This window comes from Papio anubis, chromosome 1 (genome assembly GCF_008728515.1).
Source record: "Papio anubis isolate 15944 chromosome 1, Panubis1.0, whole genome shotgun sequence".
NCBI lineage: Eukaryota > Metazoa > Chordata > Mammalia > Primates > Cercopithecidae > Papio > Papio anubis.
The window spans coordinates 12,161,255-12,186,997 of NC_044976.1; the positions used below are offsets into that span (position 1 = coordinate 12,161,255).

Consider the following 25,743-nt stretch of genomic DNA (forward strand, 5'->3'; position numbering starts at 1 on the left):
AATGTGGCAGGTTCCACCACCTGTTGCTGCAATATTTGGAGGTTGTGAGGGACACCAAGCATGTGTATGTGTGGGCAGGACCCCTGGTTCTGCTTTCTGTTCTGCCATAGACTAATTAGTCCCCCTCTGGCCCTGGCCTTCACTTTCTCCCACGAAATTGAAGGCAGGACAGGTGATTTCCATAGTTCCTTTATCCTAGTCTAAGGCTGTCATGACGAGAAGTAACTTAACAGATGGTTCTCATGAAGATTGAGAACATTGTTTCAGGTGTCAGATAATCTCAATTCCATGATAGACTCGTGATACACTCATTTCCTTGATAAACTTAAGTCTGTTGGTGTTCACCAAATTTAGTTTGGTGGTAAATTTAGTTCTTTATTGCTTCATTTTAGAATTGGCTTATTAGTGTTATTCAAGTACTTTTTGTAATTTTTAATACGTATATAGACTGTTAAGTTTCACAGGTCTTTAGTGACACAGAAATGCATTGGTCTAGCCCAGTGGTTCTTAACCTGAGGAAATCTCCCCAGGGGACATCTGGCCATGTCTAGAGACTTTGGATTGTCACAGTTAGAAGCGGGGTACCACTAGCATCTACTAAATAGAGGCTACAGGTGCTGTTAAACATCTTCCAGTGCATCAGACAGCCCACCCCACAGCCAAGGATTGATTATCTGGCCCAGATGTCGTTCGTGGTGTGGTTGAGGCACCCGTAGCGGTCTGTGGCGGGATACCTTCCTTAGTCTTCTGATAGGATACAGGAGATGTACCTACTACAAATGGCTTCTACTCATAGTGGATTAGGTTTCCAGGGTCATGACTTTTAAAGAGGACACCTGGGGAGAGAAAAGGGAGTTCTCACTGATTAGTTTTGGTTGTCCAAAAAAGGAATTTGACATTTAGAGTCAGCTAGGTGCTCTAACGTTCCTGTTATAAAACTTAAAATAGCACTTTACCTTTTAGATAGTATGTGATTTCGAGTGCATCTTAATGGTATTAAGATTGTACTTCCTTTTGTTAAGATTTCATCTAGACATTTTACTTATTTAATACTCTGTTTACATATAGAACAGTGTACTTTGCTGTTTATATGACCTACAGACTGGGTTTGTACAGCACTTGGGAGGTTGTGGAAAAATCTTTGCATTTCTTTTGCAAGTGATTGTATTACAGCAAATTGACATCTGTTTTTCTATTAAATTTTACAGTGTGGCCCTTCTTTAAATGTGTGTAAGGTTTATGCGAGGAGTGAAGGTTTACATTACACCTCTCTTTTAATTTATTGTAAAAGCTCATACTAAGTACTAAGGAAATGATCAGTAAAAAAAAGGGCACATTCCTTGGCCTGTTTGGGGCGCCTGAGAGGGTATGTCTTATAAAAATGTCATTGGATTCAGGGAAAAAGTTTCTGAATATGATTTTTGAATCTGTGGGCTACGCCAGGAACTCTTTCTTCACATGGTCATAAAAGAAGCCATGGATTTCCTCACGCATCAGTTGCAGCACAGAGAAGTTATGTCAGTAGTCATTTATATTTGTATTATGGATGTGTTTGGGCAATGAGCATTTTGTTTGCTATCAGTAATCTAATATGGGCTGAGCATTACACACAGAACTAGCTTATGTCATAAGTGTAAGCGAACTGATGGAAAGGAGGTAGAATCCAAATTCCCTTAAAACTGGATCCCTGAAGAACCTTTGTCATTATCTGATTTAGACAAAGTGCTGTTAAGTTGACAGAGGGAGAAAGAATCACAAGAGGAGGTTATGCCTGTGGAAAGGTGCTTAGATGTTTGTGCCCCTTATGGAGGGAGATTGGCTTATAATTCCTCACCTGGAGACACGTGTTAGTCAGCTCTGTGCAGATCCTTCACTCTTGTTACCACGGGAGTGTGGTCCCAGTAAAGTGTGTGTTTGTTTCTTGCGTTCCATTTTAAGTGCCTTTGGAAGTGAATGGATAGACAGGCTATCAGGAATGTATTTGCTCAAACCCTTATAAATGTAGTGGCAAAAAAATCGGATTTCCTATGGGCTGAAGAATTAGGTGTTTAGGCCGAGCGCGGTGGCTCACGCCTGTAATCCCAGCGCTTTGGGAGGCCGAAGCAGGCAGATCATGAGGCCAGGAGATTGAGACCATCCTGGCTAACACGGTGAAACCTCGTCTCTATTAAAAATACAGAAAATTAGCCGGGTGTAGTGGCAGGTGCCTGTAGTTCCCAGCTACTCGGGAGGCTGAGGCAGGGGAATGGCATGAACTTGCGAGGTGGAGCTTGCAGTGAGCTGAGATCGTACCACTGCACTCCAGCCTGGGCGACAGAGTAAGACTCCGTCTCAAAAAAAAAAAGATATGTGTTTAAAATGGTGTTTTAGAATTTGCGTTTTAAGACTAACAAGCAAAATGACTGTTAAGGTTATTTTTCAAATTTTTTATCAAAATCTGGTGGTGTTTTTTAGGGTTTGTTTTTACTTTGTATTGTACTTGATGTTTCTACTTTTAATCTAGATGTTTTCAATGATGCTGTTTTATGTCTCTGACCTCATTTTTGTTTGTTTACAGTTTTAGCTAATTATGCTTCCTGGTAGTGATTCTCTGTTATGGAGAATATAACTTTATGTGTGTATAGCAGCTTTAAGTCGTTTTTAGTTTGATTTTACTGATGCAGAGATAAAAAGTGTCAGAGGCTTGTAGTTCTGGAAGCTGGTGGAGGTTTGTCTGGGGGAGAGCAGTGGAGAAAAAGGAGGATTGTTAGGGAAGAATGGGGATCTGTCTGGATCTGAAGACTGTGAAACACCAGCTTCCAGAAAAATAGAAATCTGGTAATTAAAAAATGTAAAAGAAAGGTTAAAAATTCTGGTTAAATCCTAAAGAAACTGGGCTTCTGACTTCTTCAGTATAATTACTCCTATAGATAATTGTTTCTTATCTTCATGACTTGAGTTCGTTGTTCCAGCTTATCAGAATGATGTTGCAATTTAATCTTACCTTCTAAACGTATGGTATCACTGGGAATGCAGTCAGTGTTTCTGAATTCCATCCTCTGAATTGTTAATGAAATATTGACCTGGGCTGGACCTAGTCAGATCCCTCAGGGCTCTCAGAGTGCCATGCTGGTGGACAGTGAATTATTCATAATTACTCTGAATTTGGTATTTAAGCCATTGTGAATGTGTATCTTTTGAAATTCAGCAGAATCTCTGCTTCTCTTGTTTTGCTTCCAACAATTATGGGTAATCATGTCTTAGTTAAAAGGGCCCCAAGTTATAACATTGTTTTTCTCTAATATGCTTCTTACAAATAGTCAGTCCCTATTAACTATGTGGCATTGAAATTCAATGCTATTACTAATTTTCCTTTGACATCAATAGTAACTTTTTGAGAATACCTTACCTCATAATTTGATGGTCATTATAGCTATGAAGGGAACTAATGCCCAAGATTCTCAAAAATACAAGATTGATGGGTTTCTTTCTTTTCCCCTCTGTCATCATTTACCTGTATAACATAGTATTTATAGTCATGATTCATTCCTTTCTTTAGGAATCCAAAGTGATAATTGCCCAGGAATATACAGTGTGCTTGATTGGATTAATAATTGTCTTCTTCAGTAATTCAGAATAACACATGAGCGAATGAAAGAATAAATGAATAAATAAATAAAAATTGTGTTTCAGGGAAGAAAAAATCCCAGGAAAATAAAAACAAAGGAAACAAAATCCAAGACATACAACTGAAGACAAGTGAGCCAGATTTCACCTCTGCAAATATGAGAGATTCTGCAGAAGGTAAGCTTGTGATATTGGCCTGGTCTGAATTGAGTATATATGTACCCAGTGAATTTAACTTTGTGTCTCCTTGTGTTGTCCTTCTGAGAATCATTTAGGATCTTTACGAGGTTAAACAGCAAAAAAGCTGCCTAAATTTAATATGGTAAGCTGAGCCTTCTATATGCTACCTTCCCTTCAAACAATTATGAAAGACTTTTCTTCTTAAAAATGAACTTGTTCCCTTGTTAAAATAAAATGAGACCAAGTGTGGTGACTTACGCCTGTAATCCCAGCACTTTGGGAGGCTGAGCCAGAAGAATCTCTTGAGGCCAGGAGTTTGAGACCAGCTTGGGCAACATAGTGAGACCCTGTTTCTAGAAAAGAAAATGAAATAAGAACATTCACTAAGATGATGGCATGTGCCTGTAGTCCTGGCTACAGGCGGGGGGATCACTGGTGCCCAGGAGTTTGAGGCTATTGAGCTGTGATCCCCCTCACTGTACTCCAGCCTGGGTAACAGAGTGAGACTCTGTCTCTAAAAAAAATAAAAATGATAATAAAATGAAACATATGACTGCATTTAAAAATAGCATAAAGTTCAAAACCATCAAAAAATAGTGATAGCAAAAGGACATGAGGAGGCTCCTGAGGTGCTTGTTGTTTTCTGTTACTCATCTGTGGAATGGTCACATGGGTATATATATTTAGTGAACATTTTATCTTGCTGTATATATACTTAACTATTTGTACACTTTAATACATGGATGTTTTATACTGCAAATTAAGCATTTACTTAAAATATCAAAGATCTTTGATTTTTGTATAACAGAACAAAAAGTGTACAGAATGAAGTGTGTTTCTGTTTTTTGTTAGAATTTAAATTCTTATTTTCTGTCTTCGTGTTTCTCCCCTTAAAATTTTCTCCTTTATAGTCCCTCTACTGATTAATATTCTAGGCCTGCTGTGACGTAAGAATCCAACCAAGAGGCATGGAATGAAAGTCAGAAAGACAGCTTGCCCTGTGCTCATTGCAGTTGGGCCACCATATTGAGACTATTAATGCAGAAGGGAAGGAGGTGTGTCTTAATTTGCCATGGGCAAATTTTCGCAGATCGGAGCTTACTCGAGTTGTTTATAGTGACCCAAGTAGGCAAATTTCAGAAGACAGATTTGTGACTCTTTAAGAAATATTTGTAGAGGAAAATAACCAAAATATTTTGGATGCCTTTCATAACCATTTTTAAGCACTGTTTGTGATGATAACATTCATAAAAGATTATAATTTTCTGTGCCATTTTATGAAGCAAGAATAGTCAAATTCATTTCCCAGAGTCTTAAAACTAAGTTCTGCCTCCTTATTGCAGATTTGCCGAGAGTTTTTTTTGAACAACAAAAATTAGAAAGGAACCTTACTACCTTTGGTGGCAGAATTAGAAAACAGGTTCAACAGTCGTCTGCTCCCCTTGAGTAATTCAAGACAATTATTTTTCTCCTGATGCAACATCAGGTCCCATGAAAAATGACACTTGCTGGCCCGGCGCGGTGGCTCACGCCTGTAATCCTAGCACTTTGGGAGGCTGAGGCAGGTGGATCACAAGGTCAGGAGCTCGAGACCATCCTGGCTAACACGGTGAAATCCCGTCTCTACTAAAAATACAAAAAATTAGCCGGGCGTGGTGGTGGGCGCCTGTAGTCCCAGCTACTTGGGAGGCTGAGACAGGAGAATAGCGTGAACCTGGGAGGTGGAGCTTGCAGTGAGCTGAGATCGCGTCCCTGCAATCCAGCCTGGGAGACAGAGCGAGACTCCGTCTCAAAAAAAAAAAAAAAAGAAAAGAAAAGAAAAGAAAAATGACACTTGCTCTTTATCCCCCAGTATGTGGCACAGCTGGTCAAAGTGGGGTCGTAGGCTTCCCCTGAATGTTCTGCATTGTCCTCAGCTAATGGTCTGTATCATGAGCCAACAGTTCAGACTCTTCTTTGTGCTCCCAAACCTCCCTTTATGTTAAAACTCCACAGATCACATCAAGTGCGTGGACCCACTCTGGCATGGGCCGTACTTGTTAATAGAGCTGCTTGGTCTTTGGTTTGTATTACTTTGGACAGTTTTAAATCTGGGATTGTTTACCAGTCATGGGGAAAGACATTTTTTCCCCATCAAAAGAAGCCATAGATTTTGACTGAAAATGAAGTGTATTAGGAAATTTCTGAGCCTTAGAATTGCATTTTCTGTTGTCTCATTTCAACTCTTTTGGCAGTATTCTGGGTCTCTATCGAAAATGTCTTTGAAAAGAGAGGTAGCTCCTAATTTGAAATACATTACTACCATCGAATGACTGGTTGCCCAGTTTGTGGAAAGCTCATGGAATTTATGAAATTAGTCTAGGGGGAGAGAAGGCTGTTTCTGTTTGGAAACAGAAACCTCATTGCTAGTAAATGTAGTAGCAGATGGGAAAAATTAGTTCCCCATATTCCTGGGAAACAGCAAGGGGGCTAGGACTGAATAAGTGAGCTTGTATGAATAGTACCTGGCATTGACCTCTTCCCCACTGTGTCCACACAGTCCACGTGTCCAGTAGCAGGCCTCTCGGATCATGAGGGTCTGGCTGCTCTTTTCTGCCTCCACTGCTTCTTTGCCTTTCCTTCTTAGCACAGCAGCCAGCATCTCCATTCTCATTCCGCTCGGCCAGTCTTGCTCCTCAGCCTCCAGTGATGACCTTCCCCCATCCTTTCACCCACCCTGCAGCTGAATCTCCCAGATGGCACTCTCCTGCTTTCAAATACCTTCAGCGGCTCCCCACTGTCCCCAGATAAGTCCACATTAATTTATAATGTTCTCTATGTTTTGATTCTTCTCTGCTTGCTTTTCCTGTTCTGTCCTTAATTCTTGTATCCTTCAGGTTCAGTCTGCTTAGCCCTTTCTCTAAGAATCCTTTCCTGATTAGTCAAGCCCGTGTGACATGCTTCCGTACCACACTTACTTCCATAAACACAGCCATTAATGTTCTATAGTTTCGTTGCCTTCCTGCTTGTGTGTGGCTTCTATGAAAGTGAAGCTCTTTGTGGGTAAGGATCTTGACAGTCTTGTTTACCTAGTACTGGCAGATAGTGGGTGCTAAGTCAGTATTTGCAAGTGCCTGGGGGAACAGCCAGGTAATGTAGCCTGGAGAAGAAGTCAGAATAGCTCTGCCTGCTCCACGGAGCCTTTCTTAACTCTCCTAGTGCCTGCAGTAGAGGGGCCCGGTTCTGCAGTGCAGGAAGTGGGACTGTCACGACAGCAGCATTGGGGACCATTCCTACTAGCACGAAACCATGATTATAGCTTCTGTCTTTAAGAATCCTGTTGTCCCTGTGTTTTCTTCCCGTCTCTTCTGCATTTCTTTTTCTTTACAGCTAAATTTGAAAGAGTTGCTAATAGTTTCCCTGTCTCTCCTGTCTCCTTCCATTCTCTTAGGAACTCTGTTAGGCATTTGTCCCCACCACTCCACTTGCTGTCGCAATCACCAGACCTCTGCCTTGGCAGATGGAATGTTCCATTCTCAGTCCTTATCCAACCCAGCAGGAGTTCTGAACACAGCTGATCATTCCCTCCGTGAAGCAGTTTGTTTACTTAGCCGAAGGGCCACCACTCTCTTGCTTCTCCAGTTACCTCACTGGCCTTTCCCCCAGCCTCAGTTGTGGAGTCATCTGGGACGCAGTCGTCTCATCCCTCTTCTGCCTATGTTCACTTGCCAGGTGACCTCATCCAGTCCGATACCTTCTCTGGCCTTCTCTAGGATTTTGAAATTTCTAGGCCAGCCTCTTTATTGAATTCCAGATTCATATAAAGCTGTCTACTTAATGTATTCAGGTACCTTAAACTCTAGCACATCTGAAGTAAGCTCTTGATTTCCCCCACAACATGCACATGCACATGCACACAGACCATAGTTGCTTCTCTTGTGGTCTTCAACATTTTATTAGCCAGGATTATCGCAGTTCTGTGGAATGTCGTCTTCTCTGTCACCACGACCAGTCAGCAGGCGCATTGTCAACCTCATCACCAAAGTATATCCAGAGCACTTGTAGTCCCGCCCTGCTGCCACCCCTGTGCCACCATCCTGCCTCTCCTGGAGGAGGCAGTGGGCCCCGTCTTGTCCATCTGCCTCCACCCTTGTCACGTAGGGTTCACTATCTTCCTTGTAGTAACCAGAGTGATTCTCTTGAATACAAGTCAGATTATATATTTCTATCTGGTAGCCTGCCGTTTTCACTCAGAGTAAAGGCCAGCAGCCTGCAGGGGCTTGTGTAAGTAGGCCCCTGTTTGCATCTCCAGTCTTATCTCCTGCCCTCACTTTCCCCAGCTTCCCCACCTCACCTCACTGACGTCTTTGCTGTTCTTTGAACGCATCTAGTATGTTCTTGATTCAGTGCTTATGCATTTTGAGGGTTCCTCTATCGAGTAGGGCTCCCCCCCCCGCCCCAGTATTTGCATGCCTCATTTTCCTTAGGTCTCTCCTCCACTGTCACCTTCTAAGCAAGTCCTTCCATGACCGCCTTCTACCACCCACCTCAGGTGGGCTTGGCCTAGGGACTCCAAAGTGACTGCAGATTTCTGTTCCCTTCAGTGAGATGCTCCTGAGTTCTTAATAACTTGGCTAGGCTTAGAAGAGATGATCTCCAAAGATTATCTAGCTTGAAAAACTTCTGATTACATGATTCTGGAAAATGTGCTAGCTTCTGAATATAACGTTTTAGTTAAGAAGGAGAGAGGATCATTTACTCCAGACAGACTCACAAGGATCTAACCTGGTGATATGTCTGGTAATGAACTATTTCCAGTTTGGAATCATGAGAAATTAGAATTTACAACTACTCTCCTAAAATGTAGTTTACTCCAACACAATTTTAAACACTGCAGTTTCTGTAAACAGAGTTGTATGTATGTGCAACTAAACACAAAACCCCAGCTCCACATGGACATCCTTGTCTATTGCGTTCGTGTATGTATCCTCACTGCTGGGAATATTGCCTGGTATGTAGCTGGTACTCTGAATACTTGTTGAATGAATGGATGAATGAAATGGATTCATATCCAATACAACTTTATCAATTAAGTATATAAAATAGAAGTAATTTATTGTTCCTCATCATCTCCCTCATGTTTTAGGTGGTAAGAGAAATCACTTGAATCATATAAATTATTCACCAAGTAGCTGGTTTCCCATGCTTCACTTCCATGCTTCACTTCCATGTGCTTTCTAGGTCCTAAAGAAGACGAAGAGAAGCCTTCAGCCTCAGCACTTGAGCAGCCGGCCACCCTCCAGGAGGTTCCTCCAGAACTAGCAACCCCTGCCCCTGCCTGGGAGCCACAGCCAGAACCAGACGAGCGATTAGAAGCAGCAGATTGTGAGGTGAATGATTTGGGGGAAGAGGAGGAGGAGGAAGAGGAGGAGGATGAAGAAGAAGAAGATGATGATGAGTTGGAAGAAGAGGGGGAAGAAGAAGCCAGCATGCCAAATGAAAGTTCTGTGAAAGAGCCAGAAATACGGTGTGATGAGAAGCCAGAAGATTTATTAGAGGAACCAAAAACAACTTCAGAAGAAACTCTTGAAGACTTCTCAGAGGTAGCACCTGCCATGCAAATCCCCAGAACTAAAGAAGAGGCCAATGGTGATGTATTTGAAACGTTTATGTTTCCATGTCAGCATTGTGAAAGGAAGTTTACAACCAAACAGGGGCTTGAGCGTCACATGCATATCCATATATCCACCATCAATCATGCTTTCAAATGTAAGTACTGTGGGAAAGCCTTTGGCACACAGATTAACCGGCGGCGGCATGAGCGGCGCCACGAAGCAGGGTTAAAGCGGAAACCCAGCCAAACACTACAGCCGTCAGAGGACCTGGCTGATGGCAAAGCATCTGGAGAAAACGTTACTTCAAAAGATGAGTTGAGTCCTCCCAGTCTTGGGCCAGACTGTCTGATCATGAATTCAGAGAAGGCTTCCCAAGACACAGTAAATTCTTCTGTTGTAGAAGAGAATGGGGAAGTTAAAGAACTTCATCCGTGCAAATATTGTAAAAAGGTTTTTGGAACTCATACTAATATGAGACGGCATCAGCGTAGAGTTCACGAACGCCATCTGATTCCCAAAGGTGTACGGCGAAAAGGAGGCCTTGAAGAGCCCCAGCCTCCAGCAGAACAGGCCCAGGCCACCCAGAACGTCTATGTACCAAGCACAGAGCCAGAGGAGGAAGGGGAAGCAGATGACGTGTACATCATGGACATTTCTAGCAATATCTCTGAAAACTTAAATTACTATATTGATGGTAAAATTCAAACTAATAACAACACTAGTAACTGTGATGTGATTGAGATGGAGTCTGCTTCGGCAGATTTGTATGGTATAAATTGTCTGCTTACTCCAGTTACGGTGGAAATTACTCAAAATATAAAGACCACACAGGTCCCTGTAACAGAAGATCTTCCTAAAGAGCCTTCGGGCAGCACAAATAGTGAGGCCAAGAAACGGAGAACCGCGAGCCCGCCTGCACTGCCCAAAATTAAGGCCGAAGCAGATTCTGACCCCATGGCCCCCTCCTGCTCCTTAAGTCTTCCTCTTAGCATATCAACAACGGAGGCGGTGTCTTTCCATAAAGAGAAAAGTGTTTATTTGTCATCAAAGCTCAAGCAACTTCTTCAAACCCAAGATAAACTAACTCCTCCTGCAGGGATTTCAGCAACTGAAATAGCTAAATTAGGTCCTGTTTGTGTGTCTGCTCCTGCATCAATGTTGCCTGTGACCTCAAGTAGGTTTAAGAGGCGGACCAGCTCTCCTCCCAGTTCTCCACAGCACAGTCCTGCCCTTCGAGACTTTGGAAAGCCAAGTGATGGGAAAGCAGCGTGGACCGATGCAGTGCTGACTTCCAAAAAATCCAAATTAGAAAGTCATAGTGACTCACCAGCTTGGAGTTTGTCTGGGAGAGATGAGAGAGAAACTGTGAGCCCTCCATGCTTTGATGAATATAAAATGTCTAAAGAGTGGACAGCCAGTTCTGCTTTTAGCAGTGTGTGCAACCAGCAGCCACTGGATTTATCCAGCGGTGTCAAACAGAAGACTGAGGGTACAGGCAAGACTCCAGTCCAGTGGGAATCTGTCTTAGATCTCAGTGTGCATAAAAAGCCTTGTAGTGACTCTGAAGGCAAGGAATTCAAAGAGAATCATTCAGTGCAGCCTACGTGTAGTGCTGTAAAGAAAAGGAAACCAACCACCTGCATGCTGCAGAAGGTTCTTCTCAATGAATATAATGGCATCGATTTACCTGTAGAAAACCCTGCAGATATGACCAGGAGCCCAAGTCCTTGTAAATCCCTAGAAGCTCAGCCAGATCCTGACCTCGGTCCGGACTCTGGTTTCCCTGCCCCTACTGTTGAGTCCCCACCTGATGTTTGTCCTTCATCACCTGCCCTGCAGACACCCTCCCTTTCATCTGGTCAGCTGCCTCCTCTCTTGATCCCCACAGATCCCTCTTCCCCTCCACCCTGTCCCCCGGTATTAACTGTTGCCACTCCGCCCCCTCCCCTCCTTCCTACTGTACCTCTTCCAGCCCCCTCTTCCAGTGCATCTCCACATCCATGCCCTTCTCCACTCTCAAATGCCACTGCACAGTCCCCACTTCCAATTCTGTCCCCAACAGTGTCCCCCTCTCCCTCTCCCATTCCTCCTGTGGAGTCCCTGATGTCTGCCGCATCACCCGGGCCTCCAACACTTTCTTCTTCCTCCTCTTCATCTTCCTCCTCCTCTTCATTTTCTTCTTCATCTTCCTCCTCTTCTCCTTCTCCACCTCCTCTCTCCGCGATCTCATCTGTTGTTTCCTCTGGTGATAATCTGGAGGCTTCTCTCCCCATGATATCTTTCAAACAGGAGGAATTGGAGAATGAAGGTCTGAAACCCAGGGAAGAGCCCCAGTCTGCTGCTGAACAGGATGTTGTTCAGGAAACATTCAACAAAAACTTTGTTTGCAATGTCTGTGAATCACCTTTTCTTTCCATTAAAGATCTAACCAAACATTTATCTATTCATGCTGAAGAATGGCCCTTCAAATGTGAATTTTGTGTGCAGCTTTTTAAGGATAAAACGGACTTGTCAGAACATCGCTTTTTGCTTCATGGAGTTGGGAATATCTTTGTGTGTTCTGTTTGTAAAAAAGAATTTGCTTTTTTGTGCAATTTGCAGCAGCACCAGCGAGATCTCCACCCAGATAAGGTGTGCACACATCACCAGTTTGAAAGCGGGACTCTGAGGCCCCAAAACTTTACAGATCCCAGCAAGGCCCATGTAGAGCATATGCAGAGCTTGCCAGAAGATCCTTTAGAAACTTCGAAAGAAGAAGAGGAGTTAAATGATTCCTCTGAAGAGCTTTACACGACTATAAAAATAATGGCTTCTGGAATAAAGACAAAAGATCCAGATGTTCGATTAGGCCTCAATCAGCATTACCCAAGCTTTAAACCACCTCCATTTCAGTACCATCACCGTAACCCCATGGGGATTGGTGTGACAGCCACAAATTTCACTACACACAATATTCCACAGACTTTTACTACTGCCATTCGCTGCACCAAGTGTGGAAAAGGTGTCGACAACATGCCGGAGTTGCACAAACATATCCTGGCGTGTGCTTCTGCAAGTGACAAGAAGAGGTACACGCCTAAGAAGAACCCAGTACCATTAAAACAAACTGTGCAACCCAAAAATGGCGTGGTGGTTTTAGATAACTCTGGGAAAAATGCCTTCCGACGAATGGGACAGCCCAAAAGGCTAAACTTTAGTGTTGAGCTCAGCAAAATGTCCTCGAATAAGCTCAAATTAAATGCATTGAAGAAAAAAAATCAGCTTGTACAGAAAGCAATTCTTCAGAAAAACAAATCTGCAAAGCAGAAGGCTGACTTGAAAAATGCTTGTGAGTCATCCTCTCACATCTGCCCTTACTGTAATCGAGAGTTCACTTACATTGGAAGCCTGAATAAACACGCCGCTTTCAGCTGTCCCAAGAAACCCCTTTCGCCTCCCAAAAAAAAAGTTTCTCATTCATCTAAGAAAGGTGGACACTCATCACCTGCAAGTAGTGACAAAAACAGCAACAGCAACCACCGCAGACGGACAGCGGATGCGGAGATTAAAATGCAAAGCATGCAGACTCCGTTGGGCAAGACCAGAGCCCGCAGCTCAGGCCCCACCCAAGTCCCGCTCCCCTCCTCATCCTTCAGGTCCAAGCAGAACGTCAAGTTTGCAGCTTCGGTGAAATCCAAAAAACCAAGCTCCTCCTCTTTAAGGAACTCCAGCCCGATAAGAATGGCCAAAATAACTCATGTTGAGGGGAAGAAACCTAAAGCTGTGGCCAAAAATCATTCTGCTCAGCTTTCCAGCAAAACATCGCGGAGCCTGCACGTGAGGGTACAGAAAAGCAAAGCCGTTTTACAAAGCAAATCCACCTTGGCGAGTAAGAGAAGAACAGACCGGTTCAATATAAAATCTAGAGAGCGGAGCGGGGGGCCAGTCACCCGAAGCCTTCAGCTGGCAGCTGCTGCTGACTTGAGTGAGAACAAGAGAGAGGATGGCAGCGCCAAGCAGGAGCTGAAGGACTTCAGGTAAGCCCAGGAGCTGGTGGGAGGGAAAGACTGGGAAGGCGACAGTATCCTTGCCTATGGGCGGTTTTTGGTTTCTTGTTGCTTTTTTTTTTTTTTCCCCACCCTGTGAAATTTCGACCTAAACACTGAAAGGAAATAGCTGTTGCATAAGTTAAAGGCATGAAGGGTCACTGCTTTGGCTGCTTTTAGAGATGAATAAATAGTTTTAATTTCAGACTTAGGACTCACAAAGTGGTGCCACTTCTTTAATATGGCCAGTTGTAAATTGAATTCGAAACTATAGAAAAGCTCTCAAAAGTACTCTTAAGAAAATATGAAATCCTCTCAAACTTCCTTTATGTCTTGGGTAATAGCTCAGTGTCACGTGTCTTATTTCCCGATCATAGGCCATTTCTTAGGTTAAGACGGGTCACTAAGTTCATTAGTAAACCTTGTTACAATCTTGTTTAATATTTCTGTGACTTCAGTATAGATCTAGTACCTGAGACTTTCTTTCATTGCCAATGCTTAAATATTAACAACTGATTGCATCGGTCAAAACAAAACATAGTCCTTTAAAAAGGCCTTAGTCCTGTCCGCCACCTCCTGAGCTCAGCCATAGGACAGTAAACAAGTCAGGTTCTGGTTGGGAAGCAGAGTAGGAGAGACGTGCTTGAAACTCCAAGCAGGACCCTTGGCGGCTCTTTCAGGCCAGTGTGATACCCAGGGCATGGCAGCCTCGTTTGTCAGTACCTTTGTCTCCTCATTAATGATAGAAGGATTTGTCTTAGATTTGAAGTGACTTTACTGCTTTATTGCCTGTGCTTCCTATATTAAGAACTGTTCTCAGTGACAGATGAAGAGAGAGGGCAGTGGTTGAATTTGTTACATTGGATTCTCAGACTTTCTAAGTCCTTTGTCCGAAGTGGATGTGTATTGGAATTCCTGCTGTTTCTTTCTGAATAGTTCAGTCTTGTGAAAATTACTTATCAGATAGCATTTCTGCAAAATACTTGTAAATCTTGTCTTTTCACGGTATGCCACCTGACTCTAGGCCTTCATGCTATAGCTTTTGGTATCTGAACATTCTTTGGTGTTTTAAGCAAGCGGAATTAGGGATCCTAAGTGTGGACGCGACTGCCATTCTGTAGAGGTCACGAGGACACAGGTGCCATTAGCTCTGCATAATTGATCAGGTAGAATTTTTAATGCTGGTGTGCCTTAAATCACAGCTAAAGATAGAGAAGAATCATTAACTCAGGCTGATTTGAATGATTTACTGTAGGATTAATGGATCAGATTTTTAAAAAACTACTTCATAAATGTGTTAAATATTTAGTTGCCATAGGTCTGACCAACACTTGGTCTCTGGCCACGGCACATACATAGGTAGCATCTTGGAGGTTAGCTCTGCTGAAAATAAGCACCTGTGTTATCAGTTGTCAAAACTGCTTGCCATTAGTAATTGAATTGTGCACCTGTTTGCGCTCAGTCTGTGTTCTGGAGGTGCCACACCAATAGGACATGATCAAATTGAATCCTTTTCCAGTTGCTTATATCTTCAACAGACAGAATGTGCCTTCATTTTCACAGATTGTACTATAAAACACCTCTCAGGTGGTTGATGCTTTAGAATGTACTGTTTCTATCCTTTTTGTCTTCAGTGTTATCTAAAAGAAGTGCTTGTTTTGTACTGGGCCCCACTTACACAGTTCAGGGTTAAAGTTGATTTGGAAAAATTAATTTCTGCAAAGAATAGCTGTCAGAGTGACTATAAATTTATCAAGTCTATTCAAATAGCCTCTACCCAGTGTCTTTTGAGTAACCTTTAAGACTACAGAGGACTAAAGTGCCTTAAAAATCATGTCTCTTCTTTGCTCCAGTTAATTTTCATTATTTTGCTTTGTTTGATAGTTAACAGTGGGTTACCTTGCTGGAGTGAAATTTGGCCTAAAAGGAAGCACAGAAGAATCAGATAAGAAAACATTGTATGGTCCTAACCGTGGACGGTAATGACAGGCATTGGTGGCAGCTCTGTGTGAGGTGCTGGAACTGTGCTGTGGACACATCTGTAGGTCAGGAATGTGATCCAAGGGTCCACTTACCAACTCACCATAAACCTGAGAAGTCTTCTTGGGAATTAGAAAACAAATATTCATCAAGATATATTTTGACTATCTGGACACAAAAGTGGGCATTTCTTTGAAGTGTTTGTTTTGGTCTTAGTACTTTGTAGTTAGTTTAGCACAAAACTGGGATTCGTAAACTTAGACCTGGGTAATATGATGATTGTCATTAACGTGTCGCCCAGGGCTCTTACAGAGGCGGCCTCAGCCTCAGTGCATATTTGTTGCATTACACTAATAAGGAGTTGTTTGAACTACAGTCGTCTTCCTGTTTAAGTATAGTTCTACTTGTAAATTTTGTGTAGGGATGATTCCTGACACAAGGAGTCATCACATCTATTACATGTCTAGGAATACTCACTTTCACTCTGTTTGCAGCTTGCTTTACTTACCCTGTTGGATACACAGGGATGACTTATAGAACAGGCAGCACATCCTTGTCCTGTGTATATCTTTACAACAAGCTGTGATTAAGAGCTAGTTTTCGATACTCAGATATTTTACATTTCAATGCCACTTTAGGATTCCACAGTTTTTCAAGTATATGCTTGCAATCAGCCATGTGATTTTTCCATGAGTTTTCTACTTAACACTGAGAGTCATTTCCTGGAACATAAGCCATGGTGCCAGACAAGGTGTCAAAAAGCCATGTGCTCCAAATATTTTTCTTAGGACAAAACACAGGAAAGCAGGCATGCCACAGTCATTCAGGTTCTCCTGCTGCAGCTCTTACTACAGTGACCTACCCCCGACCCCTCACCATGGCTTTCTGTAGTGCCGAGTTTAAATCTGTTGCTAAGGGATCATTTCCAGGGGCTCCAATAAAACAGAAAGGGAAGGAAAGAGGTACATTCTCTACTCACCTCCTACCCATCTTTCACCTTTGTGAACCCCGTGGTGTTTTTGGGTTCTTTAATACTTCTTTTAGAGCTACTTTTTTCTTTTCAAACTGAGTTCCTGTCGCAGTCAGTCAAGAAAACTTAAAGGTAGAGAAGCAAAATGAGATTCTAGACCAAGTTTTTCCATTTACCAGGAATTGATTAAAAAAAATAAAGTGCTAATTTCTCCTCCATCTCTGCTACACCCCTTGGAAATAAATGCGTGTAGTTCCTTGCAGGGTGTATCTTCTGGGTAGGACGCTCGTTCCTAAATACCTTCAGTCATGTGTGTGTTGTCGTCTTAATAACATTTGTCTTACGGTCTATTCACCTTTTTCTTTAACATGGTCAATTCATGTAAGGTTATGTTATGTTGTCATTTATCTTCAGTTTTCTTATTTTCTAGGAACTTCCTGTAGAAAAGCCCCCCAAACAAAACAAACCTTAATTGACTAAAAGGTATTGCATGCTCAACTTAGGATAAGCACTACGGCAAAGGATACGAAATCTACCAAGCTTGCAAGACCAGTTGAAGCTGACTCAAAAATCCTAACATTCAACTGATTGCCGGCAGGCTTAGAGTCAGGCATCTGCTGCTTCGGTGGGGCCCAACGCGCATGCTGGGCGCCCAGGTGATTGAGATCCAAAGAGAAGGGCACTGTAAGACGGGCCAGATGAACTGGCTCCTCGTCATGGGACTGGTACCTCAGATGTGAGCATGACCCTTGTTTTTGGCACGTAGTGGAGAAAGGAATGATTTGAACTTAACCTTGCAAAGCAAGTTCTCTGTTTTAGCAGTAGTTTGTTGTAGGTTTCAGGGATGACAAATTTGGATGCACTCATTTAAAACGTTTTGGTCACATATCAGCTCTTGATGCCTTTCTTTTAAATTAATTATAGACAGAGAGAGGCATTTAGCTGATCTCTTACCCTGGTATTTCTTGTTTTTTTGTTGTTTTTGTTTTTTTAAATCACAAGTAGATTGCCAGCTTAATGGAGAGGAAACCAGATTGGATATGGACTCTTTTTTATGCCTATTCTGGTGTTGCGTTTGTGTATCCAAATGGACATTATCCTCTCAGATTCTTATCTGGCACTAATTTATAACTATTATATTATCAGAGACTATTTAGCAATATATCAATGCACAGGCGCATCCCAGGCCTGTACAGATGTATGTCTACACGTAAGTATAAATGAATTTGCATACAGGTTTTACACTTGCATCTCTAATAGAGATTAAAAACAACAAATTGGCCTCTTCCTAAGTATATTAATACCATTTGTCCTTGCATTTTATGCCTCCCCCTAAATTAATGACTGAGTTGGTGGAAAGCGGCTAGGTTTTATTCATACTGTTTTTTGTTCTCGACTTCAAAAGTAATCTACCTCTTAAAAATTTGTAGTTTAATATTTGTTTGGTGAATTTGTGCCACTTTAATCCTTCCACTATCATTCCCATTTTGTTACATTTCTGTTATGGGGACTTTATGTTGAAATATTGTATAAAGCATTTGTAGCAGTTTAAAAATAAAATATTTAAAATTATTTAAATTGTTTTGGACGCTTCAATTGTATTATATGTGATTTACATTTCACTTTTTTTGTTGGCGTTGTTAACCCGGAGAGTGCTCCTGTATTGAACTTTGCTGTTAGTTATTTTATTGCTTCTTTTTGGAGAGTGCTATAAAAGACTATTCTAATGAAAACATTAAAATTTACAATTTGACATACCAAAAGGGGTTGTCCATTGATTTTAACCAATGTAGCATTGAGAGAGAGAGAGGTTAATTATAGATAGACAAGAGTGCTGTTTGCTGTTTTTCCCTCCAGCATTGAAATCACTGGGGCTCGTCAGATGTATTAAAAAAAGATTTTTTTGTGCTATTGCTGCAAACACTTAATAACTAGAGGAGAATTTAAACAATGCATTTTATATTATTGTAACCAATAAAAAACTTTCTAAACATCTGTGAAAGGACTGCATTTTGTACGTAATTGGGAGCAGTTAGGGGATAAAACAAGGTGTGTGGAGGACTATTCAAAGGCCGCGCTCTAATTTAAAAGTGCGGCGTCTGCTCAGTGCACCTGGCGTCTGTTCACTTGTTTCTATTTGACAGTAACTGAACATGTGCTCATTCCAGTTGGAATTCTTTGTAGAGGGTGGACATGTAGTCAGGCAACGATGCCAAGAAGTACCTTGTGAACTCACTCGGGTAAGAGTAAAATATAAAATAATTTCATCTGTGGGGTCTCTGTGCTTCCTGACAGTTTAATTTGTAGATTGATGTTTATTTCTATGGATTTCCAAGGAATGCAACCAAAAAATTGTGACATACTCAGTTTATATGAAATTGCCGGGGTTTTTTAAGATTAAAAATGGCTGACTATAAGCGATTTCCTAGAGTTTATCATCATAGCAGTTTGCTAACCACATCTGTCTGTCACTCCTCAGGGAAAGGTGGTGAAGGGATAGCCAGCTTCCCTTGGCCAGATGCTCACGTTTCTGGCATACGATATATCTCCCTTAGAAAAACACGGAGGAGGAGAGAGGTTGGTGGGAATCTAGAAGTGGTCTTTGATATTAGGAGTTGTAAACAAATGAGGATTGAACACGCAGCAGTGCCCTGTGAGGAGCTGAACGTTGTGAGAAAGAGCATGGTCTTGGGGGAGAACTGGGTTTCCATCCGAACCCATCTGCCGGCCGTTCATCCCTTCCTGTACCTTCAGTAAACGGGCCTCCAACAAGCGCCCTCCATGGCTGTGTCTTTGGTGTTTTAGCCTTGGGCAAGTTCCTGTACATTCTGGATCATAGTTCCCAGCCTGCAAAAAGTGGGGAGTGGACTGGCTGGTTTCTGAGTGTGCCTTTGAGGAAGAGATCTTTTTTCCTGGATCTGGATGCCGTCAGACACAAGCACTGGACTGAAAGGGTGGGGTGATGGTTTGGTCTCCACGGTGTCCCTGGCTCTGCCTGGAACACGACAGGGACTCAGATGTTTACTGGAGGAGTCACCAAGGAACCACGTCACATCCATCTCACCAAGGGCGAAGCTGCCTTGTTTGGGTTGCTTTGACTCTTTTATGATAGAGTTAAACATTTTTTAAAAAATCAAAAGCTAATTAAAGCCTTCCGTCCCTGTTACCATTGAAGCATTTCACAGTGTTTCTGGTAAATGCCTTGCTAGGCTGGCTGTCTCGTCTCAGTTGTTACAAGTACTTTCTAGCAAGATATTTTACAAAATCAACTTAATTTATTGAGTACTTAGTGTATGCCTGGCTGTGTTCTAGGTGCTTAGGATACATCACTGAACAAAATGGACAAAAATCCTGACCTCTGTGGGTCATAGTGGCTTTTTTCCCCACTTTATACTTCACATTCCAGACCTCGTCGCTGTCACAATTCCCCAAAGGCTAGGTGGTCAAGGAGATGCTTCTAGCTTAATATCTGAGTGCCGATAATCTGGATGACTCCCGGCTTTTAATACTTACGTTAAAATGACTCTACTAAAATTATCGCTCACTTAATGCATTTGATATTTTATTCATGTGGATTTTGATTTGATATTGAACCTCGCTTTGAATATATTGACATGAATCCATAAAAAAAAATCATAAAGGGCAATTTACCTTGAAAGTGGATTAGAGCACAGGCGGATGAGAAAAGGGTTGACTCGGATATAAAGGCCACATTTAAAGTGCTTCAAAGACCAGGCTGATAGCTACAGAAAATGGTTTGTCATTCCCCATCAGTCTTTACAGGCCCAGCTGTCATGGCCTCTTTCCTGCCTGATGGCACCACCCCTGCAGCTGCCGCTTCGGGCAGCCTCAGTGAAGGTGCTGGTAAAGCACTGCTGTTGAGCGTATGTTCGAGGGCGTTGGAGGTGTGGATGGGCCATTCTGCTAGACTTAACAAAATGGGGAGCCACAAGCCCTGCCCTTCAACACTGTGGGTTCCACACTTCACCTGGGGAGCTTGTCAAAACTACTAGTTCCAAGGCCCTACAAGTGGACTTTCCAATGAGTCCATTTAGGGCTGGGACCTACCTGGGTAATATGTACTTTAAAGACCCCAGGTAAATTAAGGGCACAGGAGAATTTCTGAATTTAATATGGGAAGAAATAAGATGAGGGTAGCTCTCAATTGCTAGAGAATTGTGTGCGCTTTAGGCCTTGCAGTGCCACGTATCATCCTGCAAAGTGGGCAGTGTTGTTTTCCCATTCTTCCTCAGGCTGGCGGGGGCGTGCAGCTGGCATTAGGGCATCGGTTATTCTGAAGCCAATCCTGAGCCGTGTCCACTCGGTGGAAAGAGGAGGTGGTAGGCCTTGAGGGTGAAGGAACCACGGGCCTAATGTATAGTTTCTCTCTGGCTTATGTTGATTCCAAGGCCCAAGCCCCATTGGGCCCTGCCCTTCTGGTGGCTTGACCTTTCCTGAAGGGTTTGCCTCACAAGCAGAACCTTGAATACGCAGTATTATGGGATAAGAAAAATAAAGGTCCAGATTGGTGAGAATGGTGACATGTGGACATTAAGATTTTAGACCAAACATCTAATGTCAAAATAGAAATTGAATACAGTTTGAGGTTTGAGTGGGTGGCATGTAGGGAAAAAAGTGCGAAACTGCTCCTTGGTGGTGCCATGGATCTCTGTGCTGCAGCCCCAGGCCCCAGGCCCGATCCTTGTTGCCATCTACACAGGGTCACGTCACTTCCTCCCTCCCCGCCTTCTGCCCTTGTGCCACTTCCTCTGAGTGGTGGTGGAATGATCTGAGAAGCTTTAGGGTGGACTTAGCGTGGCTTTCCAACGCTTGCTGTGCGCTGGGTACTCTGCTGAGCATCTACAAAACAAGTCTTGGCAATGACAGCCTGAGGTTGGTGTCATTTACCGATGGAGAAACAGATTTGGGGAAAGTGATGTTGTTCCAAGGGCACACAACTCTAAGGTGACAAGTTGGGATTTGAACTCCAAGCTGCACTGTGCAGTCCATCATTTTTATAGGTAGGTTTCTTTTTTTGGTTTGTTTTTTAAGGAATTTTATTTCATCTAAATGTAGAAAACAGGATGCAGTCCCTTCTCCGTAAAAGCTTTTGGAAGCTTTAGTGAGCAAGTAGAACAGTCATTTGTGGGTAAGGAAATCTTCCTGGTGCACCGAGACTTTTAGTCAGGAGTTGCTCCTGGCCCCATTTGCTTTTAGTTTCCCTCTCACTGTGGAATAAACTTCTACCCCCATCACAGACCAATTAGTTCAGGTCAATCAAGCTGGCTTTATAGAGCCATCTGCTTCATCCACGGCAATGTGACTGTTTAACAGAAGCCAAGCTCATTCTAGTAATACCCTTTGATTTTGGAGATGATTCTCAAGGCCCAGGGATCCTCAAGCATCTCCTCAGATACCAGCAGAGAACCTTGAGCTGCTGGCCATTAACCCAAACAGAAAGTTGGTCTAGGCTGCCTCCCGACTTCAGCAAATAGTGCGTTACATGCAAAACAAATAGGTATTTGCGTTCTGCTGATAGGTTATTTTTAAAGTACAGGATTACAACCTGGAGCGGGTATGTAGATTTCATTTAGTTTTCTACATTAAGAATTGAGAAAACCATCATGACTCTGCATTAAATTACTTGCAGTTGCAAAAATCACATTCAATTGTGAATCATTAAAAGGTAACCCAGAAATACTTATTAGAGTAAACTTGTCGACCTGTTGCGGGTAATAGGATTTGCACATGCTTGCATTTCTGCCTCCTTTATGCCAGCTGGATTTCTTTTCAACACTTTTTTTACAATAGAAATTCAGGTGGACATTCTGGAAACCATAAACATTTTACGGAAGACTGGTGCCTAAATGTGCCTTCCCATGTCCAGCTAATAAACCATGACAGGAAGTCAACAGAACAAGCCATGTTTCTGAACATCTTTTCATAGGTACCACCTGAGTTACTCAGTGAGGGGAGAGAACTGGAGTGTCATTTCAGCAACCACGGAAAGCTACAGGTGGATTTTAAAGCCCAGGTTTGTGTTCTGATTCAGAACATACCTAAGCTAAAAATATTTCCTTATTCATGTTTAAACAGGAGCCTATGATATAATCTGGAATCCTGCTTACGTATCTACTGAGTCTTAGCATTAAATGTAAATGTACATTTAAAATAGGACTCACTTTTAAAAAATCTGGAATTTGTTACACAGGTAAGTTAACAAAAGGGCATTTAGGCCTTAGGAGACAGTTGTGGCTATTTTAATTTTTTAACAACAGAATTTCAATGTACAGTGGTTGCATTTGTCATAGCAATAATTATTGGCCCAAAATATATTTCAATATTTTTTTATTGGAATGAAGTTATTTAAAACTGATGGATTCAATTTTCCTTGCAGTAACATTCTCTTTTCACTTGCTTTTTATAATCGCATCCAGTCCTTGCCAACCCAGTTAAAGTTTAGAACATTTTCAGATGGCTTCTATTTCCAGGCTATTATTGGACTTGTGAATTCAGGCACATTCTCCTGTTGTGATTCAGTCAGCCAGCCATTCAGAAAACATCTTTCAACAGCCAATCTGAATCATCAAGGTCTCAGGCTGTAGACCTGGAGGACTTTGTCCTAGGACTCTAAGAGCACCCTCAGGGTGTAGCTAACCACCATGGAGGCAGGTGAGGATGCACCTGGAGTATCACTGGCCTTTCCAATGCTTGGGGGCAGTTTTCTGAGTTCTTTACATTTTGAGCTCTCCCACACCTGACGGAGATGGTATTCTCATTTACAGATAGATCAACCGAGTCTGAGATAGGCAACGTCACTTGAAATATTTCCCATAGCTACACGTGGGGACTCCAAACCCAGCCATCTGGTTCCAGGGCCAAGTTCAACTACAATTTGAAACCACCTAATCACTGTGCCTTTGGGTTTTGGAGAGACTTGCAGGTACATAGCTGTTGTGTGCCCCATATGAGATGCTGATGGCCAGAGAGCAGTTCTACCACAGAGAGAGTGTATAGGATCATGGGAAAAACATGGACGTTGAATGCCTACCCATCTGGATATTCTTTACCTGGGTGTTGGTAGTTACTGAAAGGCAGGGCATGCTGCCAGCGGCATCCCAGCGTCCTGGCCTGCGGTGGAGCTCTGTGCCCCCCACCTACCATGTGCCGTGCACATTACAGAAGGCAGCGTGTGCTCCCAGTGAGGATCCAGTGGCTGATGGCTGTGGTGGCGCTGGTGATGACAGCAGACGCTTAATCGGCGCCAGGTGCTCAAGTCCTCACAAAAACAGACCTAGGGAGGCACTGCTAGGGAAACTGCCAGGTCTTAGTAGCCGGCCCCGGGTGGAAAGGGGCAGCATGTGGGGACCTTCGATGATGGTGATCACTAAAGAACTTGAGGAAGAGGCTGTTGCCAAAACGACTCACTTTTCAAAAGCCCTGAAAGAGAAAAAAAGTCCTTCGTGGAAACTGAGAAGCATAAGTTTCTATTAATTTCATGAGTGGGTGGTTCTATCCTTTGGTGAGGCTAGAGCTTTGTCAGAATTTTTAAAACACTCCTAAAGGCTCCTAGAATGATGTGTTCTTCTCTGTCTAGGTAAGTGCGGAGCCGTTGAGCCACGGGGTTCATGGAGAGTAGAGAGCAGGGATGTCCAATCTTTTGCCTTTCCTGGCCCACGCTGGAAGAAAGGTCACACATAAAATACAGTAACATGATAGCTGATGAACTAAAAAAAAAAAAAAAAGAAATACCACAAACCCTCATAATGTTTTAAGAAAGTGTATGAATTTGTGTTGGGCTGTATGTGGCTTGTGGGCTGCAGGTCGGACAAGCTTGGTACCTGGGGAGCTCTGGACATTCAGTCTCCTAGGATCGCCGGAGCCTTTCTCAGTCTGAGACCAGGGCCCCTCGTGAGAGCAATGCAAGTTGAGACAGAGCTTCAGTTCAGCCTGGTCTGCCGTGATTACATAGAAATGGAAATTCAAAGTTCAGAATTTCCTGAAGGCCACTTGCATTCCACAAAAGATGGTGAGGTGCAGGCCAACGCTAGCCGGGGTTGAGGTTCTACTGTTTTCATGACAGGCAGCGGACTGTAGGTACAGGCATTGGCTCTGGACCTGGAAGGCCGCTCAGCTGGCACCTCCTCCAAGAAGCCTTTCCTGACCATCGATCTGTCACACTGCCTGGTCCCTCATCCCTTTCCTTGCTGTGCTTTACTGTTCAAGACCCTTAAGCCTTCTGTACATTCTGTTTATGGACTCATTATGTTTGTTTACTCTGTGTCTCCCCTTCTTAGATGAGCGTTCTACCCAGGCAGGAACTTCATTTTCTTCACTGCTGCATTCCCAGCATCTATTAATAGAACGGAGCCTGGCATGTAGTAGCTGTTCAATAAATATTTGTTGAATAAAATATTTGAATTCTGGCTTTATCACGTATAGTTCTGTAAGCTTAATCTATGCAAGTCACTCAACCTCTTTGAGCCCCAGTTTTCCTTTCTGTGGAAGGGAGATAATCAATCTGACCACAAAGAATTGCTGCGAAGACAACTTGAGAGCAGCCTGGAAGGACCACAGATGCTGTTCACCCCAGTGAGTGCTGTCAACGTCAGCTGCTGTCAGCATCACTATTATGACTGAATGATGTCCTCTCTAATCTCAGTTTGAATCTGATGAAAAGTTGAGCCTGGCATGCCATGTATAAGATTTCATGACAGCGTGAGTTGTAGTAGCCAGAACATTCCCTCATCTCCTGCGTCTGCCCAGAGAGAAAGCTCTCAAGTGGCCTGTAACTCCTGGTTTGGCCACCAGTGACACCGAGGACCTTAGCTGTGTCTTTGCCAGGCCAGAGTTGTTCCTGTGTGGACCAGAGCCACTTCCTTTTTATAGCAGGTTCTCCTACCCATCAGAACTAAAGAGACGTGAGCTGTAAGACAGGAAATCATTTTTCAATTCAAAGTGAGAAAAAAAGATGATTCATTCTTATTCTATCACCTCCTCCCTGTAACTTTCTATTTCTCTTGGTTTTGAATTTCAAAACCAAATGCCAGTTTTTAAAAGGTAAGTTCAGAAGAAAGCATTTCATTAGCTCTGTAAAACCATGAAAGCCAAATAACCTCGATTTGCTGAAACAGTAATAATGTAAGGATGATCACCAATGCTTGCTGGCCACGACATTAAGGGCTTTCCATGTATTACCTCATTTAATCTTCAAAAGAGCCCTGTGAATACTTTTATGTTCTCCCATTTTACAAATGGGGGAACTGAAGCACGGAGAAGTCAAGCAATTTGCCTGAAGTCACAGATGGTAGGAGGTGAGCCAGGAGTCAAGTCCAGGCGGTCCGGCTCATTTTTTAATCGCGAGTCTGTTCTACCTCTCGTCTGTGGG

General features: G+C 42.8%; 1 protein-coding gene across 11 annotated transcripts in view; it reads left to right on the forward strand.

Moving 5' to 3' along the window:
* Positions 1-25,743, forward strand: part of PRDM2 (PR/SET domain 2) — a 127,440-nt gene that overhangs the window by 74,150 nt on the left and 27,547 nt on the right. For 6 of the 11 annotated variants that reach the window (XM_009197708.4, XM_017957359.3, XM_021936239.2 and 3 more), the window contains 2 exons: positions 3,673-3,783; positions 9,007-13,396. The exons of 2 other annotated variants lie outside the window; for them this stretch is intronic. In XM_009197708.4, coding sequence (XP_009195972.1) covers positions 3,673-3,783; positions 9,007-13,396 — 4,501 coding nt within the window. Of the gene's footprint in view, positions 1-3,672; positions 3,784-9,006; positions 13,397-16,785; positions 18,347-25,743 lie in introns of those variants that run through there. 3 more of the 11 variants (XM_021936236.2, XM_009197735.4, XM_021936243.2) reach the window with 2 other exon arrangements.